This window comes from Gavia stellata, chromosome 19, assembly GCF_030936135.1.
Source record: "Gavia stellata isolate bGavSte3 chromosome 19, bGavSte3.hap2, whole genome shotgun sequence".
Lineage (NCBI taxonomy): Eukaryota > Metazoa > Chordata > Aves > Gaviiformes > Gaviidae > Gavia > Gavia stellata.
The window spans coordinates 17,973,556-17,997,773 of NC_082612.1; the positions used below are offsets into that span (position 1 = coordinate 17,973,556).

A 24,218-nucleotide genomic window follows, 5' to 3' on the forward strand; every position below is an offset into this window, starting at 1 on the left:
AGATGGGCTATAGCGCCTGACCTGCCCCATTCAAAAAGCTGAACTGGAGAGGGAGCTGAGCCCATTCTAACGACACGTGTAAAGCTGCCTTCTTCTGTCAGGGTGCATCTAACCACCTTTGTGATGCCACATTACATTTCTGCAATCTTACGGACTATAACTTCTGGTTACATTACTTACAGGACACCTACAACTTGCGCTATCCATTATCTTCGTACCTTCTGTAAAGATTCGCTGCTGATAACCCACGCTGCTAGACAGAATACCCATTGAAAGCATTCCAAAATCTTTTGTTCTAATAAATAAGGTCATTGTCATTAAGTGCGTTGAATAACACTTCATATAAAAGGATGTTGTAAGAGCCACAGAAAGATTACTCGATGCACAAGTTCAATAACAAGGCAGCTGTTATTAAAAACACTGGATAATTATATGGAGAATAGGGACCCAATCAAGGATTAAAACTTTCTTTCCCGCAGTAACTGTTTGTTACATACAGAAGGAACAATCATCTACAGAAACTACAAAGGCACCAAATACCTTTTCATAATTCTTTCAAGGGCTCTCAAACACTCTTGGACTTCTGGGTATTCTGCCACAATTGATTTACAGTAATTTTTAGTTACTTCCTCTGATATAAATAACATCTACCATTTAATGCTTAGTACACCAAAGGGGAAAAGGTGCAGAATACACAAGATTTTCAATCAGCGGAACCACTGGATTTTGTTTTCTGCCAAGGAAAAACAAAAAGCAAACACCTACATCCAAGTCACTACTGGAACGCTTGCCTCGCCCTGCATCTTACCTCTGTCAAGGCAACACTTGTATTAACAGTAAGATTCGTTTCCCAGCATGCGCCATGAAGTAAAACATTCAGTTTATTACACACAGCCTATAAATTGATACTGAATCAGAATTAAAACTGTGAGGAAGTCCAAGTCTTCCGCATGAAAAAACATAACTGAACAGAAAAGGGCAACAAATTTTACGGCAGCTGGAAATGCTAGATTTAATTATTGAAGAGAAATCATGCAGAGAAGTTAGCTGCCTAGCATGATTTATAACAAATGCAAAGGGAAAGTCATGTGAAATTCTCAGTTAATCAACAGAAGCGGCCAATAACAAGAATGCCAGCTCTTCACAGTTTTATGGATGACGAGAATTTGAAAAAATAAGACCAAAAATTGAAGGGAATGACACCACACCATCTTGAAAAGAAGAGACTCTGAGGAGGCAGGTTAGTTTGTAAATTACAGCAGCAGTTACATTTTACCAAAAAGATTACCAAAGCGCCTGTTTTCCTCAAGACTCAGAATGAAGAATCCTCGTCCACCCGTTCTAGAAAGCTTTCTGAAAATTATCCTCCATTGCTCCTCCACACACAGTCGTGATGTGCAACATTATGAACGGTTCTGTACAGCACCTTTTCCCTCATTTTCCTATTCCCTCACGCGAGTCTTCCAGGCAACCCCCCCTCCACGTTCCTGGAAGAACATTCATCAAAAATGATGAATATTCCCAAGCACTGAGATACGCTGCCACAGATTTTGGTCAAAATCCAGCAGTGCCATCCGACAGCAAACTAAACCTTCACTAGAACGATGAAACACCGTGATGCTTGAACAGTCCAGGCCTAAAACACCCGCAGGTTTACATATTTAGAATTCTATAAATATGTATATTCACACACAAATACACGAAGAGATTTATAGAAGACGGGGAGCATATCCAAGGCAATGGGCACTCCTGTCATAAATTATAAAATAAAGTCAATTAGAGTACAAAATTCCCTCCCCCTCCTCACACCAAATCCAATTATTCTCTAGGCCCGACTCCGCTGCAGTCTGCACACGTAATCTAAGACACAGTGCGAATCGCCACGTTTTTCAAGGTCGTTTCTAGAGAGCAGTCTAGGTGGTAGCATGAAACTAGTTCTTGGAATTCAGGCATAAAGAGGTTCCTCTGCAGGATTTTCAGCTCTACCAAACACTCAGGGTGAGATTTTTGAAAAATGCCTACAAGACCTGTGCATATAAATCCCAAGGACACCAGGCAAAATTTGAGGTTATAAGGGTTGGAAGTTACGTTAGGAATGCGCACATTTCCACATTGGCTGTAAAAACCTGTGCTTCGCTGCCACTTCACTAGAGAAACGAGTGGGATATTGCTTCATCAGGCTTCTTTGAGGCTTAATCACACTGCAAAATGGGTAAGTACGTCTCGGGTCTCCCTGTGACCTCCCCATATGGCGACATTCATAGATGTAACTACTTACAGAGGTAAGAGTGAAAACATAGGTGAAGAAAGGATCAGAAAAAAATAAGAAATAGAAAGGTTGACCTTTGTATTCAGCCATAGAAAAACCTCTCGCAACCAATCCTTCACCTCCAAAGCCCTTTTTTTCCCCTGTCTTTTTTTACATTACCAGCTTAGAAGAAAGACAGTGTACCTGGTTTACTCATAATTTATGTTATTTATATTATCTCCTGATAAAAAAAAAGGAGTGTCCAGGCACCAAAAGAGGAAGACTTTTCTGTCTTTGTCCGGGCTGCTGAGTTGTAAGGTAGAGCCCTCTAAAGGGGGTGGGAGATTGCATCTTCGGGAGGGAAGCTGAGCACCTCCAGTTTGAAGCAGCTTCTGGAGCACAGGACTGCAGAGGCAAAGGAGGGGTCTGCAATGCAAATGGTGACAGAGACTCCCGACAAAAAGGAAGAAACAGAAAACTAGCCAAGCCAAGACGGCAGATGCCCTTCTTGCCACCGGACACCGAAGAAGTAGATGTGCAGATTTTGCTACTGTTTGAGACCCTTTATTTGAAGTTTCTGAAAGAGAGAGAATTGCCTTGAGAAGACATTGGGAGGAGAGAAAAGACTTCTTTTCAAATCCTTTTAATTTAAATCTCTCTCACCCAGGCACTCAGAGTTTCCTGCATATCTGAAGTTACAGCACAAACTGGAACAGCATACAAAAAAACCCCACCCTTGCTTTAGAGACCCTTCCCATGCTTTTGGTCATCCTGCTTTACGGAAAGGGTAGAGACACTTTCCTCTCAACGTTCTGACCAAGGCAGGGTCCCACCAGACGGAGACATGGCGAAGAAAGGCCCAGTCAGACCTTACGTGGCCAAAGCGAACATGTGCCACATTTGCTGCTGCTTCTCCGTCTCCCCCCGGCTGTGAAAGAATTGCTAGGTGAACGCTTCTCAATCCATTTCTGCAAGGGAAGCATCTGTCTTGTACTCGCCATGAATTAAGAACCAAATAGGAGTGGTACCTTCCCCTCTGGACCCTGGGCAACTTTTAAAGTGTCACATGACAAACACTTTCTTGCATCACATTTCTAAGGTGCAGTTGTTCAGCACAGCAGTGTCTTTCCCAGAATTACCTCTTTTCCTAGGTTTTTCCTTCCTCTTACAATGACCATCCTTACCCCATTCATAGCCAAATACTATGGAATAATACCTAACTACAGAACTTCATTATGAAGCTTGTCTAAATTTCCCATTGCTTTCTCCTGCCTCTATGTGCCCTAAATACCAGACTTCAGTTTTAAATGAAGACGAGATATTTTGCCTTGTATTTTAAAACTGCCCTTGCCTTTCAAAAAGAAAAAAAAGAAAAAGGAAAAAAGTGTTCTACAGAAAATTTTAGAAGTCTAGATTGCCCTATCACCATGGTGCAAACCTGTCCAAAATCTGACACGCATATTGCAAGGCTCATCTTTGTCATGACTTTTAGAAATGGGAGAATTAAAACCAGGCAGTAGTAAACATACCACAGATCTTGAAAAGGAAATTTGGAGGTTGGATTTTTGCTGACCCAGTGTTATCATGGAATATTTCGTATGTCATCTGAAACACCAGAAATGCAACTCTGAATAAAAATGAAAAATGGGTAACAGTTCTTGCCGCATTTCTCATCTGTCTCTGGATCTTTATCCCTCACTCAACCAGCCTCATCAACTTTCTCCCCGTAGCTCAGGTGGCAAAGCTTGCTTCTGATCTGAACCACGCATGCTCGTCTCAACCATTTTTTTAAAAAAAGTTGCAGCTTTGCAACTACTAAGTACCACAATCACAAAACGCTTTTAAATATGACCAAACCCACATTCGCATATACCATTCTTCAGAGCTAAATGTTATAGGATTGCACGATTTTCCAAGAAATTGTTTAATCTTTTTGTTGTACACAGGATCTGCTCACTCTCTTCAACTATCGCAGCAGGGAAATTCCTCGTCTTAGGACATTATTGGTGCAAAATATTCACATCAAGTTTTAAAAGGAATTGGAAAAATTCACAGCAGAAATATCACAACACTACTTATTAAAGACATGACCTCTGGTTAGGGAAGTCTCTGACCTGCAGATCTCTACATGTTAAGATAGAATTTATGGAAGTATAGCCTATCTGCTTCCTTGTACAATTGCTCTTTTCCGGACATATGCCATGGCAGATGGGATATTGCATTCAAAGACTCTGCTTGGTCAGTCCATTCTCATGACTGGAAGAATACCATCCTCATTCCAACTCATTTCTCAAGAACAGATGGAAGATAAAGCAGTAAAATCAAGGAAATGCAGGTGCATGCAGGTGACCAAAGCACACCAGTCAGACTAGCCAAAACAATCTTTAGCTTAGGGCTCATCATCTGCCACTCCGCTTCCTTACAGGTCCTCAAGTTGGAGAAACGAACCACATCAAAGGCTGTATCAATTGTTTTGAAAGTCCTTCTTCTCTTATTTGCCAGTCCTTCCTGTCACGTGCCTGGAAGCGTGTCATGACATAAGTGTTAGGAGCAAAACACAGGCATCAGCATCGACACCCATTCATACAATGGGAACATACCTACCGATTGCCACACACAGCATGTCAGCAGCCCAACGCAGCACAGAGCCATTCCCATTAAGTGACGGGACAGCTCCAGTCTAGGCAAGTGACAGATGCATTTCTGGGCATGACAGAAGAACGGCAAGTGTTCTATAGCCTGGAGCACGACTTCAAAAGGCTATGAGGAGCACCATGGCTAAAAAGCACCATTGTGCTAAGACAAGTCAAGCACGCTTGACAGGACGTGTGAAAACCAGACCATACCATGGATGGAAGGAACACGGTACACAGGATTTTCCAATTGTTGATGTGGTACCTGCAGATTCAAATGGATGTGACTAACGGTTCCCCCTTGCACGAAAAGAAACATAACGTTGACTGAAGTCCGCCACAGACATCAGTAACGCTAACTTCATGAGACACCAGGTTTGTTATTTAAGCATTTGGTAGAATCCAGTAGTTGTATATCCTCAATTTGCACACCTGCAGAAGTGATGCTTGATCTAAGTTTTTCCAACACAGTAACAAAACTAAACTGGACAAACAGACTGCTGCTATTTTAGTACACTGGTTTCTGTTTAAGTTCAACCTGATGAGTTAAACCCCTTGAGCCATGATACTGAGAGAGCACAGATTCAAAACAGCATCAACTTAAAAAAGTATCAGCCAACTCTTATCCTAGAGAGTTGTCACAGCAAAACTCAGAGCTGTATTAAAAATTTAAGTTGATGCTCAGTGTAAATTTCTTCCAGACATCATAAAAGGTGTCTTGAGACTGAAATAAGGCTAACAGTGAAGTTGTCACCGAACAACCGTATTCATTGATAGCCCATATTTACATGACAGAACCCTTTACTTCACACAGATTTCCCGCATACACGCACACCTTGGCGAATAGTTTGCATCTGAAGAAAAGAAGTGGGCTGTTCATCTAATCAATAATGCCATGTCATGCATGAAGCTTCTGCATAAATCCAGAGCAAAAGATGTCAAGTATGTCCCAGTCCGATGATTATCAGGCAATGAAGTAAAAAGATGCACTTTTCATCTCCACAGGACTGTCGCCAAACCCTTGATGTAATAAATGAAACATGCCTGCTATTTCACCATTGCAAAATGGTACTGTAGATATCTCACAACATCTCTGTTTGCAGGAGGGGGTAACTAGCTCTAGATGAAGTGCAGATATGTTATTAAACAACGCACAGCTTGAATCCTGGGGCCAACACAGATGACCTTTAGAACATAAGCACTGTCTAAGACAAATATGCTTTCATCTTCGGGGAGTATTTTTTCAAGTAAAGATTTAAGAGCAAAACAGTTTAGAAATACGTTAAGCACAAATGTGCCTTCAATCTCTTAATGCTTCATTTTAAAAACAAAACCACAAGTAGTATCACATGTCAGAAGAAAGACTAAGTACTCTTTAAGCAGAATATTAGTGAATTTAGTGAGATTTAGCTTTGTTTTCATTTAAACAACCCAATAATTAAAGCACAGAGAAAGCAGATACGTGATGTAACTGAGATCCAAAATTGCAGGTATGACTAAAGTGATTCAGAAAGAAGGCTTGTATTTTTATTACAAGTCTATAAAAACAAAAACCATTATGTCACTTTAGAATCCCTTAAGTGGGGTGAAAATACAAAAACATAACAAAACCACACTGAGGCATGTAAAACATAAGGAAAACGGTTTTAGAGATGGATTAAGTGAAATAGCAAATGATACAAAAAGAAAAAAAAGTAATTTCTCGTTTTGCACTTAACAGGCTGTTATCATTTATCGTCGGTAAGGTGGTTTTTTCCAGAGTTATATCTTGACTGTGACACTAATCAGCTTTAACACACACAGTGATATTTGCTTCATGGAAGAGAGCAGCATTGGTATGATAAAATTCCTTCCCCCCCAAACTATGGTTTGCAGATTCTGACAAGTTCTGAGCTGCTCTGCACAGCCTGTTTTTCCATCAAAGTTAGTGGCAAACTATCAAAATACCCTACGACTGCAAAGCACTTTTCAGGATGGAACCTCCTGTGCCTGAAAAGCCCGCATCACACATTGGAATCCTCAAACACAGTGGGCTTGTTATGTTTTGGCGTTCTGTTTAGTTTTTTTTTTAAAAAAGATTTCATTTCTTACCTCAAATTCAGCATGGCGGTTAATATCCTCTGCTCTTTGTCTGCTCAAGATAAATTCTGCTTCGTTAGCCACTCTTACCAAATGGTCCTTCATGGTTTGACTCAGCAACCTGAGGACAGAGAATATTCAAGAACTGCCTTGAGAGAATGAAGTCCTAAAATAAAAATCTGTAAATACAGTATGTACGCAAATATTTTGAGCTCTGTTCCATAACTGACTTCATTGTGTTAAGAAAATGGTATAAATAAGGTTGAAGGGTAATTTTCTGGCAACTAGTGAAATTGTATTTCAATAGTAAAGCAAACCAAGTATTAAACAAAATGTAAACACTCTAGACTATCATTTGTTTTACCTGAAATAGAGATATGTAAGAAAATCTTTCACACACACACAACAAGATAAAGAAAAGTAAGCAGTTTTTGCGTATAAACATCCACAGTGAAAGCCCTAATGTAACTGATGTAAAGCCTAAATAAAAAACTGTCAATTGCACTGCAGTAGAGGTTTTTCTCCAAATGTAAAATTGGAATTTTATGGTAAGTACACATTTAAGTAATATTTTCAGGATTATAAAACATCGTCAGTCTCACAAATGAAATGCTATGATATACATTGTTCCAGGTTATGTACAAAATAAAGCTGTAATTCAATCTGAGATTTCTGAGGCTTTCATAAACCCTGAGTTTATGAATGGCAGCAGAGCTGACAGATTGAATTACAACCCAATTATTCTCTGAGTTCACATATTGTTACTAAAAACATTTCCTTTTTAATTAGTTACATCAGGATTCATAAAGTTAAAACTGGCTATACAGGAGCTACACTGTTTTAGAAGGTGCATGTTTCCACAGGATCACTCCAAGACACACCAGTTAAATCCATTACATGCCCTACTGGTTAGTTTTTCAAAATATCTGTTATTAAAGCTTTTTTTTTTTTCCCCCCCTAAGGTTTTCAGTTGCTAACGTAGAAAAAAGTAGCAGAAAATAAAATCACTTGTTTGCCTTGCACATACAAGCTAACGCACATTTCAACAAGTTCAGAGTCGACCGAGAGCCTTTCTTTACAAACGTAAGATTTATTATGCAAGATGCCTTCTAATGCATACAATGTTCATTTTATCCCCTAGAACTTACTTACCTGAACTAAGGCTCCACCTGACTCTATCTGTATGTTTGATAGTATGATCATCAGCGCTCTGCTGTCTCTTTTCCTACACTGTTCACAACTGCCCGCTGGCAGTAGGCTCGGGGGTCTCAAGCCTACTCCAACGAGGAGAAATCCAGCGGCAGAACACCACCTGCAGCTCTTTGTTCTGTGCCTCTCCCACTACAAGGCTAGGAAAACTGCGGCACAGCAGCTAAATGAGGCCGTGTCATCACGAACCAGTTAAGTCAGTGAATTACTGTCACCCCATGGGTGAAATCTTGAAAAAAAATAAATATGCACAATTCATTATTTGAAGCATGACTTCACCTTCTGTTTGAGGAGGCTTGTACAGAAGCCACTGTTTCAGAACCACATCATAATTGTTTTCCTTTTTTGAATTTTTGGACACTTTTAGAATGGAAATAGCTGTTGATCAACAAGCATACAATTGGGCCAATTTACCTGTATGCATTAGTCACAAGCTTTTACGTTCAAAAACTTCCAGAACCAACATTGATGCAATAATGTAACTTCGATTTCAGAACTTTTCATGGCTTCAAAAAAATTGGGAAAATAAACTAGTTAAGAAGGCATTGCTCATACACCGAAAAAAGAAACCCCAAACCTCCGTCTCTAATAATTTACAATAAAGTTCAGCTGAAAATAAACCCCTACTAATAAACCAGCAACAAGAAACTTTGCATAAGGAATTTCATAGTCTGGGCAGATTCCAAGCATTTGATTCCCCTCTTTCTCCAAGATTCCCAGTAAGCACATTCAAATCTGTCACGTGGGCATTTAAATAAACATTTTTTTATTCAGCTAAGAACCATCTAAAAAAATATGGGGATCATAAGCACTCATGTATTACAATATCATGTATTACAATTTTCATTTAACACAGTTGGACAGTACCCCATTATTTTCATTGAGTTTGTCAATACCAACACCTTCTGCTAACCCGACCGGAAAAATACTAGTTATCCTCTAAGAGGTTCACTTTGAATCTAACACTAGTTATCCTCTAAAAGTCCCACTTTTTTTCATCTGTTCAAGAAAGCATCCTATACAATAACTGTTTTTAACGATTTACAACATGGTTTTCCTTTTTATCTACTAAACGTAACCAGTACGCAGCCCAGTACGTAAGGGACTGTACACTGGCACTTATTATGCATTTGCAGAGATGATGGACGTGTTCCAAACAAAGCAAAGAACTACATTCCCTCACACAGGAACAACATTTGCAAAACAGACTACAAATGCACCTAGTAAAAAAAAATGGCTTTTGAGTATCAGAAAGAGCTTGGTCTCCTAGGGATCAGTTGTCACTCTTCATCTCCACCTCTCCTTACTAATCCCGCACACTTTCCTCATTTTCTCTATGCTATTCCATACAGGGCTAGGCCAGCAAGATAACACACATGATTTCGCAGATAAATCCTAGTCGAGTTTGTCATTTTGGCAACCAAAAATTCTTATGGCTAACAACTAAGGAATTGTCCAAGCATAGCATAAGCACCTACCAGTAACTTCCAGCTGTTTTTGGAAAGAGGTAAAAGCTTCATATTGTCAGGTATCAATTATTATACAATTACTTCCCATCTTGCAAATTGCCAAATTCAGCAACTAAAGGTCTTCAGGAGGTGAGGATAAAAATTATTTACTAATACAAATGAAGCCTATATGAAATAATTTCCTGGTTTATACCATGTGACAGCTGTGTTCATTATTTACATTCAAGAACTTAAAATTTTAATCTTTCCTTTCAGTCACCTTTTCCAAACACTGCATATGCTTAGCTTAACTTTCTTCCAATAGACAATTCAAATTGTACCACCATCTAGGTCAGTTTGGATTTTCTTTATGTGAACAGTATCCACATACACAGCATTTCACTTGGATTTCTATTTTGAATTTACCTCTTTAAGTATGGAACTTAGCAAACTAAATATATGTATGTATCTATACATAAATGTAATGATGGCATGATACAACAGAGGATTCTATAGCCATCATTAAAATCAAAGGCAAATGCAAGCTCTCAGCATCTCTAGAAATGAACACACCTCTGCTTATATGTCTAAAATGAAGTTTTCATCATCTACTTCTAAACACTAATTTCAGGAACTTTGGCAGCTGCTACTTTTCCATTTGAGGCAAACAAAACGTTGAACGGAAATTTGTTAAGTGTTGCAACAGAAACAACAGTTCCCAGCTGAGCAGACCGCTGCTGAGGCAAGGACAAGAATCTGACTCTTGTAGAAGTCTTAGTTCAACTCCAAACTACATACAATGCATTTTGCACGTCTGGGAGCGGCTCTGAACAGTATTAACTAGATCAGGTAACTTTAAGAGACGCAAATGCTTTCTTCTAAAGAAAATAAAAAAGAAGTTTAGAAAAATCCAATTGTCCTCACTAAAGACAATAAGTATGCCTCATGGATTTAAAGGATCATAATGGTCTTTTCTGGTACCTGCTCTGGCCTCCTACACAGAATTGATCATGCATGCTTTCCCCAAAATAACTTCGTTTCCTCCATCAAGTCTGTACCTTCTGTTTGAGCTACAGCATAGCTTTCAGAAAGATGCCCCAACATTTTTTTATTATTTTTTTTTTAAGAGTTGAAGACACTTTACACCACGTTCCCCTATACAGAAGTTTTATAATAAGGTAATTAGTACCAATGAAAAAACAAAACAAAACACCCAACCGCAACTATTTCTGGTCTGTTTTTATCCCGTTTTTTATTCCAGCAACTAGATCACATTAGTTTTCTGTTAAATAAAAAGTCTACCCAAAATGTCTCTTCATAAATACTTTCTTTCACAGCAAAAGGACAGCTTTTCATTTCTTGGACTAAGCAAACAGATAAATTGAATTTCTTGTATTTTTCGAAGTATGCACAGCCAAGCTGAAAGAAAAACCGAAGTCTACTAATTTTCTTCTCGCCTACGCTTCCTAATCTCTGTATGCAGACCCATGGACCATGTTTGCCTTATACTGCTATCTCCCATATCTGTTTATTTTTTTCAGTGTTATTAAACACCAAAATGCTGTTGAATGTGGTGATTTACACTCCTCCTTCCCTGATAGATTCCCTTCTGGTTTGGCTTTATTTATGACAAGTTATTGAATTAAGATTTTTTTCTGGTCTTTAACATGAGAAGAGCGTGGACAGACATGTTCTGTAGAAGTTAGACCACAATACCTACGGCAGTAAAGACTCTGGATACCAGGTCTGCTCTTCCGCTTTCAGCGCACACCAAATTCAAAGTCTCAGACAGACTTTCCTTCCTTTGTCTAAGCACCTCCTTTCTGGACTAAAATATTTAAAAACATGTGATTATCTTTGAAAAGATGAACAGCCTAGTAAAAACAAGCAAGGAGACGGAACCCATGCTGGAAGTTAAATATATACTTGCATACTTTGCTGGGTCAGGAATGAAGTGCTAAACCACTGAGAGAAGGAGTTCCAGCCAAATACATGAGATATACATGAGATATTCTGATTTTTATTGCTACGCCAGAAGAGAAAACTATGAGACACAAAGCAAGGAATCTTCTTATTCTGATTTCTGGCTGCTGAATGCTTAAATGATCAAGTAAAAAGTCAAGTTTCTTCTTATACAAGAAGTAGAAAGGAGACGGTACAAGAGGGAAAAATGGAACAGAAAAATATGTGCAAAGAGAGTGAGAGATGGATAAATTCTGGGTTAGCACTACTGATGTCCAACAATTATCAATTTTAGTCAAAATATGGAAGAAGCTTTACAGGTGACATTTACAACAGCTGTTGAGGCATAAATCTCTCATAAAGTACTACAGGGAGAGATTATGTACGTTCCAGACGCTACCACAACAGAGAACTCTGAGATAGCCAAGAGAGGTAAGCTTTCCTACTTGTGCTCCTCATAAACCTGGCATATAAGAGATTCTCATACTTCTAAAGGAGATACGTTCTACGTGGATACACACTGTCTTTTATGGCATCTGACTGCTCAATGTGCTGAGTGTTGGAATTACTGCTGCAAGGAAGTTTTACAACTGCTTTGTGGAACGCAGATACTTTATAGATACGCTATTCAAGCATCAAAAAATACAGACGAGTCCATAAGGTCCTCAAGACTGAGGTTTGAACAAATTTACCCCCTTAAAATAGGAGAGAAAAAAAACCCCAGAAAACCCCAAAATCGTGCAGACTCACCAAAATGCTGACTCGGACACGTGATAGCATAAAACTTAACAGCATTCCAAAAGGACAGCTAGGAGGGGACACACCAATCCAACCTTTTCTATCTAGGACAGCCCCTTAGGCCATGTCAGAGCCTAGCAAAAACTGATCTGAGGTTGTGTTCACATTCTGAGAGAGACTGCATGGTAGTATGACAGACGATTTCTGAAAATTTTCAATCAGATAGCAATGGTACAATACACGTATACACACAGACCGCACTATAAATACCTTCTTGTTACTCTTGCATTAATTTATTTTTTAAAAGCAGAAGTTACTAAGAACTTTGTACATCAAAAAACATCTAAGAATTCCCAGGCACCCAAAAGTGCTTTATGGTTTTGCTTTTTGCTAGACCCAGCAAATTAATGACATAGTCTCACAAGCAAAAACTACCTTTGCCACATACATACATACCCTCCAAAGTTACTAGCATCTCCAATAATAAAAGCTTACATTAATTTTTAATCATTAAGACATAGTTCTCCCCAAAAAGCTTTTGCTTATTCATTAAGTTGCAGCAAAGATCATATGTTTCCAGTTAGACAAAAATTATGCAATTTAAATCCATGCACAGATGATAAAACAAAACTCCGTGGAATAAAAAACTGTTTTAAAAATGGTTATGCATGTCACACTATACCTTAGTGCACATGCACACACAAAAAAAAAATCATGTAGTGTCAAGAACCCCACCTCAAGTCACTTATCCATCTCTGAAACATATCCAGGCTACAATTTCTGATTTTCAGCACATTTAAAATGTTGTTTAAAGTCTAGCCTAATGATCTTCTGTAGTTCAGATTCACACATGAATGAAGCTGCTTCTGCTACGAAACCAAAACAGTAACATACAAACGCAGAAACTAAATAACCAAAAATCCCTTTTACAAAACCTACCACTTAAACAGAAGGGGTTGCAAAAATAAGAAGCAAGGAAATGTGGAAAACACTTTTTTTTTCCCCTTAAACAAATCAAGACCAAGGTGCAGGTTCTATGTTACCAAAATCTCAGGGCAAGGAGGCTGCAATAAGGGGAGCAGACTGGTAGTAATCAAGTCTAGTTTGGACGTGACTACATTTATCATTTTTTTCCTGAGCCTTTTTTGGTCAATTATGCACAAAGCGTAAGTCTGTCAGTTATCATCCATTTTTTCATTAATAGCTGTATTTTTCTAACTATTTTCCATCACAGTAGTTGCTCCTATGGCAACACATTCTCTTACATTCATTCCTTGAGAGTGACCGCACTACTGCAAGTGAAAGACAATTGAATGGGGCAGCCTACATCTGTCCCCTATTTTCCGTCAGGAAAGTGTGCAAGTAATTGGCCAACTAGTTTGATTGCCAACTATTTCAATATTAAAAAATATTTGCATCTATGACCAGTCAAAAGCAATATATACAATTTAAGAAAAGGAACAGCAGGTGACATATGTTGAAATTGTCTCAGTACAGCTCCTTCTAGAGACAAAAAAATGCTATAGAAATACAGATGATTACAGCATTCCAGATTTTATACTACTGGGTGTTATGTATTGGGAGAATAATTTTTTTGGTCGGTTGGTGGAATTTTTACTTTCTAAGGATATTAGATTTGCATGCTGTTTGCCTTCCTCCTCCTCCCAGTAACTTTGGAATTCTTTGGATAATTCCAACAATTTTTTTAACAGGACGCTACAGTTTCTCAAAAATACTAATTTTATACAAGTTTTATATCCAAGAGGACTAAAACCCATGCAAGCATCCTCAAAAAAACAAAAAAAAGAGCTGTTTTCAACTGCACTGAAAGCCATAATAAAAAAATCCAATATGGGAGGAGAATCTCCGACATGGCAGGAGAATTTTGGTTCGATTTCATTCCTCATTAGACAACAAAGAATCTAGCAATGAGAAAAAGCTACAGAAAAACACACTTCATTAACCTTGCTTCTCCTGGATACACATATGAATCCTTAAGTTTTGTTTTGTTTGCTCTGGTTAAGGATTTGAAAGGGCAAAGGCAAAGGAGAGGAAAATATACATGTATTCTGCTAGTTTAATGAGGTTATCTTTCAACCAAACTTTATGTGACAGTTTTTTAAAGCAACTGCTGTCTGAACATGCACTTAACAAAAGTATAAAAATATATGCATAGGACACAGTACTTAATTCTTCGGATGACCAAGAAAACTATGCTTGAGAAAATGAAAATCAAGCATCTTCAAGAGTCTCTTCAACTGAAAATCGGAAAGAATAATTGCTGCAGCATGCTTAGGAGACTGATCCCTCAACCCCTGCCATGCCAAACCCATTATCACCCCAAAGGGGATAATAACTGTCACGCCTAGTCTCAAGCTCGAGTACGTTTGTTAGTGCACTGACTGATACAGAAAACAAGGTCTAGCATAAGAGATGTTTCACACTAAAGTGCGCTAATGAATCAAAGCGACAGGAGCGAGTTTTAACCTTCACAGAGCAAAGGAGTTGTTGCTAACTAGTCAAGTAGAGGAAATAAGAGTCTAACAAGAGACGTTTGTACACGCAAGGAAGTAAAACAAAGCTGCTTTCTTTTTTCAGTTCAGAAATAACAGCTTGACCATCGCCTGCGTAAGGAGGAAACATAATTAGTTTCAGGGTGAAAAAAAGGAATCTGTCTGGACACCTTGGAAGTCTCCAAAGGAGAGGACCGGCTGTGAGAGTGAACCAAATCACACCAAAAGGATGGTTCCGGCAAACAAATTCCCTCATCAGTAAGCTCTCAGGTTGAGGCTCCAAAACGGACTCTCCCTAAAGGGAGGGCCCAAAGGTGAAAGGCAAGGGCGAAGACTGAAATCTAGGCTGACAGAAGTTCAGCAGGCTAAGGGAAACGTTTCGCAATCTCTGCTTCTGCTGCACAGATGGCTCGGTACGCAGAGGAGCCGTGGGTACAGGCACCTTTTGAACAAGGTTTCGAAGAGCATCAATAGTGTTCCCAGACATTACAATAATAGTGAACGATACTTACTCATTTTTATTAAAAACAGTTTAACATTCAATGTAGCAATGTACTGAAACTGACGTTTCTTTTCATGCACAGCAAGAGGTTATTTGCCAATAGCTGCTCCTTTAGCTTTTCACTTACATTCTGTGCCTTCCTGGTTTTCTCCACGGGTTTTTTTTATTTTTAACTATGCTTGTAACCTGGCCTTCAAAAGACTTCAGTTGCGTATTTCGGTTTTAGGTAGGTTTACGGTTCTGTATTTTCACATACGAGTCTCCTGTTTAGAGATTTTTTTCAGATCAAGAGTCAAAATTTCACTGGGCGCAAACAAATCAATTCTGCTATACATGTGCAGTGGACCTGATATATCTGGAAAGCCTGGGAGCAACTATATGTGTAACGCATTAGTTACTCGTGAACATGATGAAATTCAGACCAACACATTCTGAATGCAGCACACACGCTGTAGATCTTACGAGTCCCAGAGGCAAACTTTCTGCACATATTTCTGTCCAGGGAACCCTAGCCAAAACATGGCAAGCCTAAACATAAAACTTTCAACTGCTGTGAGAGAGGGGTACATTCATACCTTTCACATAAAAGCATAAAATACATTTGAAAGCAAGTATAAGAAGAGATTTAGATTTCTTCTAGTCCTCCTTCTCTTCCAGAAAGATTTTTCACTTGCCTGATAAACAAAACCAGCAGAACACACTTCAAACTGGAATATCCTCTGGTCTTGTTAGTCCAAAAAAATTAGTCATAAACATTGGGAATAAAACCCTGGTTTACAAAGGTTTTATTTGTAAAATAAACTCCACCAAGGCGGCAGACAACAGCAGTTCTGTGACTCCACAAGTTCTAGGAAGTTCTTCCAGTCCTTAATTTTATTTTATTTACTCTAACGCTCCGCATGTCACGGTAGCCCACAGACATCCTTCCTTACTTGCTGAAATCAGTTCTGTCCTTTGTACAACTACCTTGTCTTCTTTTCTTGAGTACTTATACAAACAATTTAAAAATTCAACTTTTATTATGCAATTATGCAGCTGACACCTAAATCAGTAACATTTAGCTATTTTCATTTTTGAGTTTTAACTAAAAGATTGCAGCTTTTTGAGTTTTTAAGATTATACTGTCATGGAAAAAATACATAAAACAATAAAAATACAATAAAATACAAGGCCTGAAATGTTTTAGTGTAAGTGTTAGTGTATGTGCAAGAAAAACAATGGGCAAGCTGCATAAAGAGAAGAAAAGAGTAGTTCTGGAATATAGTTCATGCCATATGAGGTATAATAGTTCCATTTTAGTGAATGCTGAAAAGCCACGAAGCGCCGCAATGACCAATTCAGCGATAACTTTAAAGGCTCCTATAAACAGCAATGGAGGAAAACAGAGATAGATAAAAGGAGCCATTTTTAAGAAATTAATCCCCTCTCCTCTTCGCCATAATGAAAGTTATGTTCCCACTTTTTAAAAGAACAACTCTGCTACGAGTCAGAAACAACCTGCAGTAACACTTACTTAGGTATTTTCTGCTAAGCAAACCCACACTTGTCAGTCTTCAAGGGATCATTTGTCCCCAAGACAACCACTCTGCTAAGGCTAGCCTGGAAGTTATTGATGTTGTTTATGGAGGTGGGGGAGCGATTCCATCGGTCTGTGATGGGCACTGCAGGTTTTAAAAAGAAAATACTCGATTCCACACAGTTTACTGACAGAACGCTCTCTGAAAGCTTGACCCGGACAAGCTGAGTAAGTACTAGGTAACTGCTACGTACAACTCGGTCTCAGCAACTGATTGTTGATGATAATCATCTTACACAGATGAACCCTACATTGTGGTTTACACTTGTGTGGGATCTCTATGTTATCTATGCTAATAAAACATTAATCAAGGGCCAAATTTATAGCAGGCACTTTATAAGTAAGGTCAAGACAGGTCAGCCTCACATAATAGGAAACAACTACAGGCTAGATCTTAACACTGTAACTGAACACCCCTGTTACTTTACCTTGGCCCATGGGATCAAGACTAGTAGCAAAATGTTTTTTCTGCCTCAGAATGGTGTTTCCCTCACCATAAACTCAAATGCAACCATTAAAAATGGTCATTATTTTTATGTATCTTGAGAACATCTACACATGATACAAGAAAAACCCCAAATAGCCTATTCCCCTATTCCTACAATGATAAAAAGATACTTATATAGCATTTTAATTTATGTAATAAATTATTTTAATTCACTAGCTGTCCTAAACCTGCAAAATGTATTTTCTATTGGGATTCTTACTAGCTCAAGCTACTCACTAACAGAATTTAGGTTTAGGTAAATGGCATTTCTTATAATACTCCTTAGCTAACTCATTAAGACATCTTAAAAAAAATCCTTTAGAAAAAGTAAATATTGCTCTTAGTCTGCCTCAACAATCGATTCCTAATGAAGAAAATATTGATGGTTCTGAACAGTCACTACAAGTCAAAGAGCATGCCCTCATCACCTGCTCTGTCATTTTCTATAAGTCCCAGTAATATACATACATAGTTACGGATAGAACATTAAACTAATTAATTATATTAACAGTTTTGGTTGGTTTTTTTTTTTTACCTTAAAGGGACTCTCTTCCTTTCTATTTTATGAGGTAGATAGGAAATAAATGAGCAAACTGGAATCTAATTTTTGAGACAAAGGCTTATCTTACAGTTCCTAGGTATAATGTCTTCCAAATATCAATTCCCTTCCTCAAGAGATTAGCTGAATACAAATTATAGTTTCAACGTTAACCAGTGCACAAGGACAGGAAGAAAATCCATGACACACTGATAAGCAAAATATTTAATGAAACTAAAGAGCATTCAGATTCTGCAAAATCCCATATTCAGTATTAGAACTGAACCGAAGTATTAAAGAATGTGAAATCATGCTTGTAAAACTCAAAGAAACTGACACAAAAAGAGGCAGAAGAAAAATTCTTTAAAAAAGTTTCAAGCCACACATCTTCTTGAAGGCTAAGGCAGAGGTGCTATCAAATATTGTGACTTACCTTCCTTCATTGACGAGCTCAATAAAGGCAAGGCCAGCATTCTTTTGGATAGAGTTCTGCCACTCCTGGGGAAAAAAAAAGAGAAAATTTTTGTTTTATACAACTAGTTAAGAAAAAACATTTTCCCCTACAAAGTCAAGCACTTTTCAATTTTAGCAGCTTACACCACCATGAGCAAACACATAAAGCATTAATTGTGTGCTTATCAGGAAGGAAACATTGCCAGCACGAAGAAACAGCACAGTATCGTTTACTCAAAGTCATAGTCTGTGGAGGGGAGAAGAAAATACAGAAACATCGCACAAACGACTGCATCATTTTCTTTCGCCATCTTATGCAATAATTTGGAACTCACTCTGGTTCACTGATGCTTTCACCTCACTGAACCTTGATAATGCTAGAAACAAACTGTTTCACATTAACGTAAGGCTTGTTCTTTAGACACAAATTTCTCTTCTAGCTTAAAGTCTAGTTAACAACTACGCCGATAATAATCCGCACCTCAGCATCACATAGCCATGTCTACTCAAAAAGATCTGCTAATGATCCAGATAATGCATCATTAACACCCAGTACGTCTCAAAAAACTTTAACGCATTTTTAACACACCGAAACGATGGTAACAGCAGACACACGTCCACTGCACATTTCATACGTCCAACTGAACCCTGAATTACAGCAAAATTCTACACCTCTTAAACACGTAGGTGGGTTTTGCCTGGCTCCCAGAAGAAACACCCGGGAAAGCAACCAAGCCAGATGGCCCATCACTGGGGCTTGCTTCCCCCCTTGGAAAGCTGAGGAGAAAACAGAATTGCTTAACAAAAACATAAAGAAGATTTTTTTAATCCTAGACTCAATAGGAACAAGTCGACAGAGCTAAAAATAAGGGTAGTAAATGTCTGAACCTTATACTTTGGGGAAAACGTAGAGGCATTTGGATAGAACAGGCCAAATACAACTCTCGGTTTAAACTCTACAACTCCTCCAAACTAATGCAAAAGAATGATTCTGCAGCAGACAGACACTTAAGTTTCATACACTTTTCCACATCAGCCTCCGCGATTTTTCAGTCTTTGTTGTATGAAATAATAATCCTAATGATTATTCACATCAGTACTTCTATCGCTGTGGTTCTTTTCAAAAATCTGATGAGCTCCAAAACAGGCAAAAAGTGCAAAACCGCAAATCTCTCTGAAACAAATTCCAGGTTTCTGAACGTAGGAGTTTTTAATGCCCAGTGTCACCAGAGTCCATTTGTTGCTACTCCGTGTTGCAGAATTACCTCTCAATCAGTGACATGAAGGTTTGCTCAGACATACACAAAAGCCAGTAGAACACTGTTATTTCTTTACAATTTAATTCCTGCCCCCCTGGCCCCCAACCCCCCTAAAAAAAAAAAAAAAAAGACTTCCAGATTTCAAATGCAGGGGAGGGACTGTAACTCTGATCTCTCGAGCCTTGACATGTTCCAGGCCCAACGTATTCCTTCATCGTTTCTAAGCTGCAACAACGTATCACAAGTTTAAAGTAGTCAGAATTAAGAGTAGACTACCTGGAATTTGTGATGTATTATTCATCATGACCTATAAATGTATTTCCTTACTTTTTATATAACTAGTTTATATACATTAATAGGCAAGCAACATTCTAAGCACCAGCTAAGTTCCATTTACATGTTATCACAGATGGGGTTTTTGGGGTTTGGGGTTTTTTTTGAGGCTACATCAAGTAGCCATCATTGGTCCTTATTGCTACATATATCTTACTAATATTTCTTCCACCATCCTTCCCCCAGTTCTCCCCTATCACCTTCTTATGGCCACCATTACATGGCTTCAAGTTAGTCTGTAAGCTGTCTGAAATAGCTTTAAGAAGCATTTATTCTTATTAAAAAAAATGCCTTTTAGCTGCCAATGTTCTAAATAAAATAGCACATGCAACTAATCCTCAGAGTTTTTTTAAATGCACTATCAAGTTATAAATATTTAGCTTCATATGATGATAACTGAAACTACTCTCTGTTAGCTTAAACGTGTGAAAACTCAAGAAAAGCAAAATAATTTTTACCATTTATGACACTGTCCATCTGTTGCTCTGCTCTTTAAGAGAGCTCACTACAATACTTGAAAATTTAATTGGTGAAGATGGACGTTGCCAAAAGTGAAAAGAAAGTGCATTTATCATGATACTTTTCAGCGTTTTTCTCTACATCAGACATCATCAAAGGAGGCGTTAGTCTAAACAATTTCATAAATCACAGCTGAACACACCCTAAAGCTAATTTTAATAGCTGAAAGAAAAGACTAATGGTCATCATCTTTCATGATCCATTCAATATTTCCCCACAGTGTATGTTCTCTCTCAAACAATTACACTCAGTATGCATATTGCATTATTATATCAACATCTTAGTTATCCATCTCCCAAAGGTATTAGGGAAAAAAAAACACGTTAAAAGCCTCAAACTCAACCACTAATGCAACTAAATAACTACAAAACACATTTCAGCACTTTCCTAAGGAAGGACTGTAAGGGAAGATCAACAAAGTCAATAATTTCATACCTGTTCTAAGCTGTACTTAATTGACCATCATTTCCTACGGCTATAAATGTTTAGTAACCAAGAGACATAATCTACTTTTAATGCTTTTGGTCACTGTACACTCAATAGTGAAGCAGGAAAAAAACCTAGAAGCACTAAACACTATCACAAATAGCTACAATGAAAAAACAGCCATCACAAGGAGACAAATAAAAAAGAAAAAATACAATCACATTTTATTCAAATACTATGTCTGATGTGGAAATTTCCTAGCTCATTACTGGTTCGCCTACTTCCTTAATGGAGTCTGTAAACACTTCCATAAGTGCTCTAGATAAAATGCAAATATTATATCCTTTCCTGAAATAGTGCTTCAAACCTCACCTGAATTATAATTCTGTATGGAGTAACATATCACATTTCCTGTAGCGACAGCACAACTCTGCCATAAGCAAAATTATATCCCAGTCCTCTATAGCACCAATTTTATATCATCAACAAGTTTCATTAACACATTCTTACTGAGTGCACAAGGATCGTTAAATGAAAACATTAAACGGTACTGGTCTTAAACCCCTCCTTTCAGAAACTAATAATCTCCCTCCACGTTTATATCGTGACCTACTGTTGTCTCATTTGGGTCAGGTTGGGGTTTTTTAATCTATTTTACAGTGGGTTTTTTAATTAATTCTAACTAATGATCAGTCCTATGACAGTACCATAAAACTCATATAAATTATTACATTACCTTTGTCTAGGAAACACATTCTGGCCAAAGACCACCACATACATTAGACCATAACCAACAATGAGATTAGTCTAGCAAAACAATCTGTAGTAATTCTATGTCCCATTTTATTTCATTGCGGCTACATATGCACGTGTAATTATCTCAGTCTTCAAATGCATTGAAAAGTCTTTTACACTACTTGATCTTGCTATTTCCTTTCTTAAAAAGAAGGTATGTCTCTAATCATATGGCATCATCAGATAAGTGGAGAAGTTCTTTAAAAATTCTGCACTGAACTCAAATTTTCCAGTGTCAACTCTATTGATCAGTCATTTTCTTCCATTCTGTTGTTGGCTCCCTACTCATTCTGAATATCCTCGTTCAGATCTAATATTTCAGGAGCTTCATATTTACCCAAAGAGGCCTATAATCACATTTCAAACAGATAACCCAAAACATATATTCTTCAAGCTATATAAAAACATTTGCAAGACCAACCCATCAACTGGTTTGGCGGCTAAACAATTAAACGTGGATCTTTAACAGAATATTTAAAACATTTCCAATAGAAGAAAACCGTTCTATTTTCAACTGTAGCAAATGGCACTACTACTTTCATTCACATCTACATACGCATGCACACTCCTCAATAATTCATTTTTCTCAGAAACTTAAAACAATTATCCTTCTAACAAGGTTAACATATTCCACAATGAAGAATTATATCTAACGGTTGAAATACACACTCAAAACCAAACAAAAAAGAGCAAATTCTTTGCTAATCCGTCCTTCCTATAAAGCTGTGGAGTTTTAATAATTTATTTTGGTTACGAAACAAAGGAGAAGGATGACTTTGGTACTGACAACTATGAATGGAGCACTAAGGAGCAGGGTGGGAAAATGTGTTAACATACGACTAAGAGACATATTATATCCTAGAGTAAAGGTCAAATCTGCATGAAAAACTTGTTCATAGAGAGATACACTAATCTTTAAGTGCCTAAAGTAAACTATCAAGAACTTTTCAGCAGTGTTTGCACTTGGTGTCAGCACTCTCTCAGCACCACATCCACTACAGGCTTGAATGAACTCAGCAATAAAGAACATATAGTGAAAAGTAGGTTATATCTCAGCTGGGTTCTTCATAATTAAAAAAAGTTAGACTGCATGTTAAGCAGAATATCTGCAAGCGTAAATTACTTTTAAAGAGTTGAAGCACGCTTAAATGATTTTAATCCACAAAGCTCCATTGAAAAAAGATTAAAACCAACATGGAATTATGGGAAATCATAGCTAGAAACTCTATGTAGCAATTTAATATCAAAATTAGCACATGCTAAGTAGTGCATGAAACAAATATTTTGCAAGGATGCGACACATTTTAATATAAGAGTAACATGAAAACACATTTGGAGACAATGTTATTCAGTATATATACAGTCATACCTGGATGCTCAAATAAGATTTAAAAAACATAAATCAATAATGGAAGAACTATCGGAAGTTGATTGAGAAAAAAATAATTTCAGTAATTATATTCCCGGTCCTTTCTCTACAGAAGAACATCACTGTTGCTGAATCTTGACACAGAGAAAAAAAAGGGAGCTTGCAAAAATATTTACTGCTGTCCCAAAACTTCAGAACATCTTGTCAGGGGGAAAACTTATCAAACAGGCTTGAATTTATTGAAATTTAAACAATGGATACTATTCCAGGCTAAACAATGGCTCGTCTATGAAAGCTTTAACGTGGCATCTATGTAACAAGGCAAGCTATCTCACTAATCAATACAGAGGTTTTGATTTCAAGCAGGGTGATAAAAGTTACTCTAACCCTGGCCAGCTACAAGCTCTCAACAGATGATGATCATTAGGCCTCTATCGGGGTTCCACATACTCAGGCGGTACAAATGCGTCCTATTAGTACATGGTCTGTCTGCTTGGCAACTCCAGTCTTAAGACAAATGGCAGCTGCTGCCCTTCAAGGTCTGAAGTCAAGTCCTCGGGGAATCTAAAAGCCCAACTGGAAAAATCAAGGCCTCTTCATTAGAGACTGCTCCAGGGGAAACTTCCAAGGCTGCCATTAGAACTATATAAAAGAGCTAATTATTTTTATAAGACTTTTAAACTATCAAACACACTCAGTTACAATAAGAAGTATTTACTGCTGGCATTCCATTAAAAAGACATAGCTTTTTGTCAAAAAATCAGCTAGTGACGGTACGCAACTAAAGCCTTTGTACCAAAAATTTTAATGAGTCTTCTAGGAGAAAGTTGCGTAAAAATTAACTAGATGAGATAGCTTCTGAAGCGGAGGTATAACACCAAGCGTGGTGTTGTGGGAAAATATTCCAAACATGCTCACACCAAACTAACTAATGAACTATAACGGAGGGCTGAGATTGCGCCTGTGTGACTATCTACCCCTGAAAAAGACAAGAAATTCAAGAAACAAACTGTTCAGTGTTGCAAAACTGACTGAAAAGAAGACGTAACACTCTTGTTTCAAACCTACGCTGTTAACGAACACCTGAAAATGCTGCAGTACCCTGTACCGATCAGTAAGTCCAAAAGGCAC

General features: G+C 37.9%; 1 protein-coding gene across 1 annotated transcript in view; it reads right to left on the minus strand.

Moving 5' to 3' along the window:
• Positions 1 to 24,218, minus strand: part of LRBA (LPS responsive beige-like anchor protein) — a 426,037-nt gene that overhangs the window by 273,074 nt on the left and 128,745 nt on the right. Inside the window, exons 38-39 of the mRNA XM_059826740.1 lie at positions 18,367 to 18,431; positions 6,973 to 7,081 (exon numbers count right to left, since the gene is read on the minus strand). Coding sequence (XP_059682723.1) covers positions 6,973 to 7,081; positions 18,367 to 18,431 — 174 coding nt within the window. The remainder of the gene's footprint in view (positions 1 to 6,972; positions 7,082 to 18,366; positions 18,432 to 24,218) is intronic.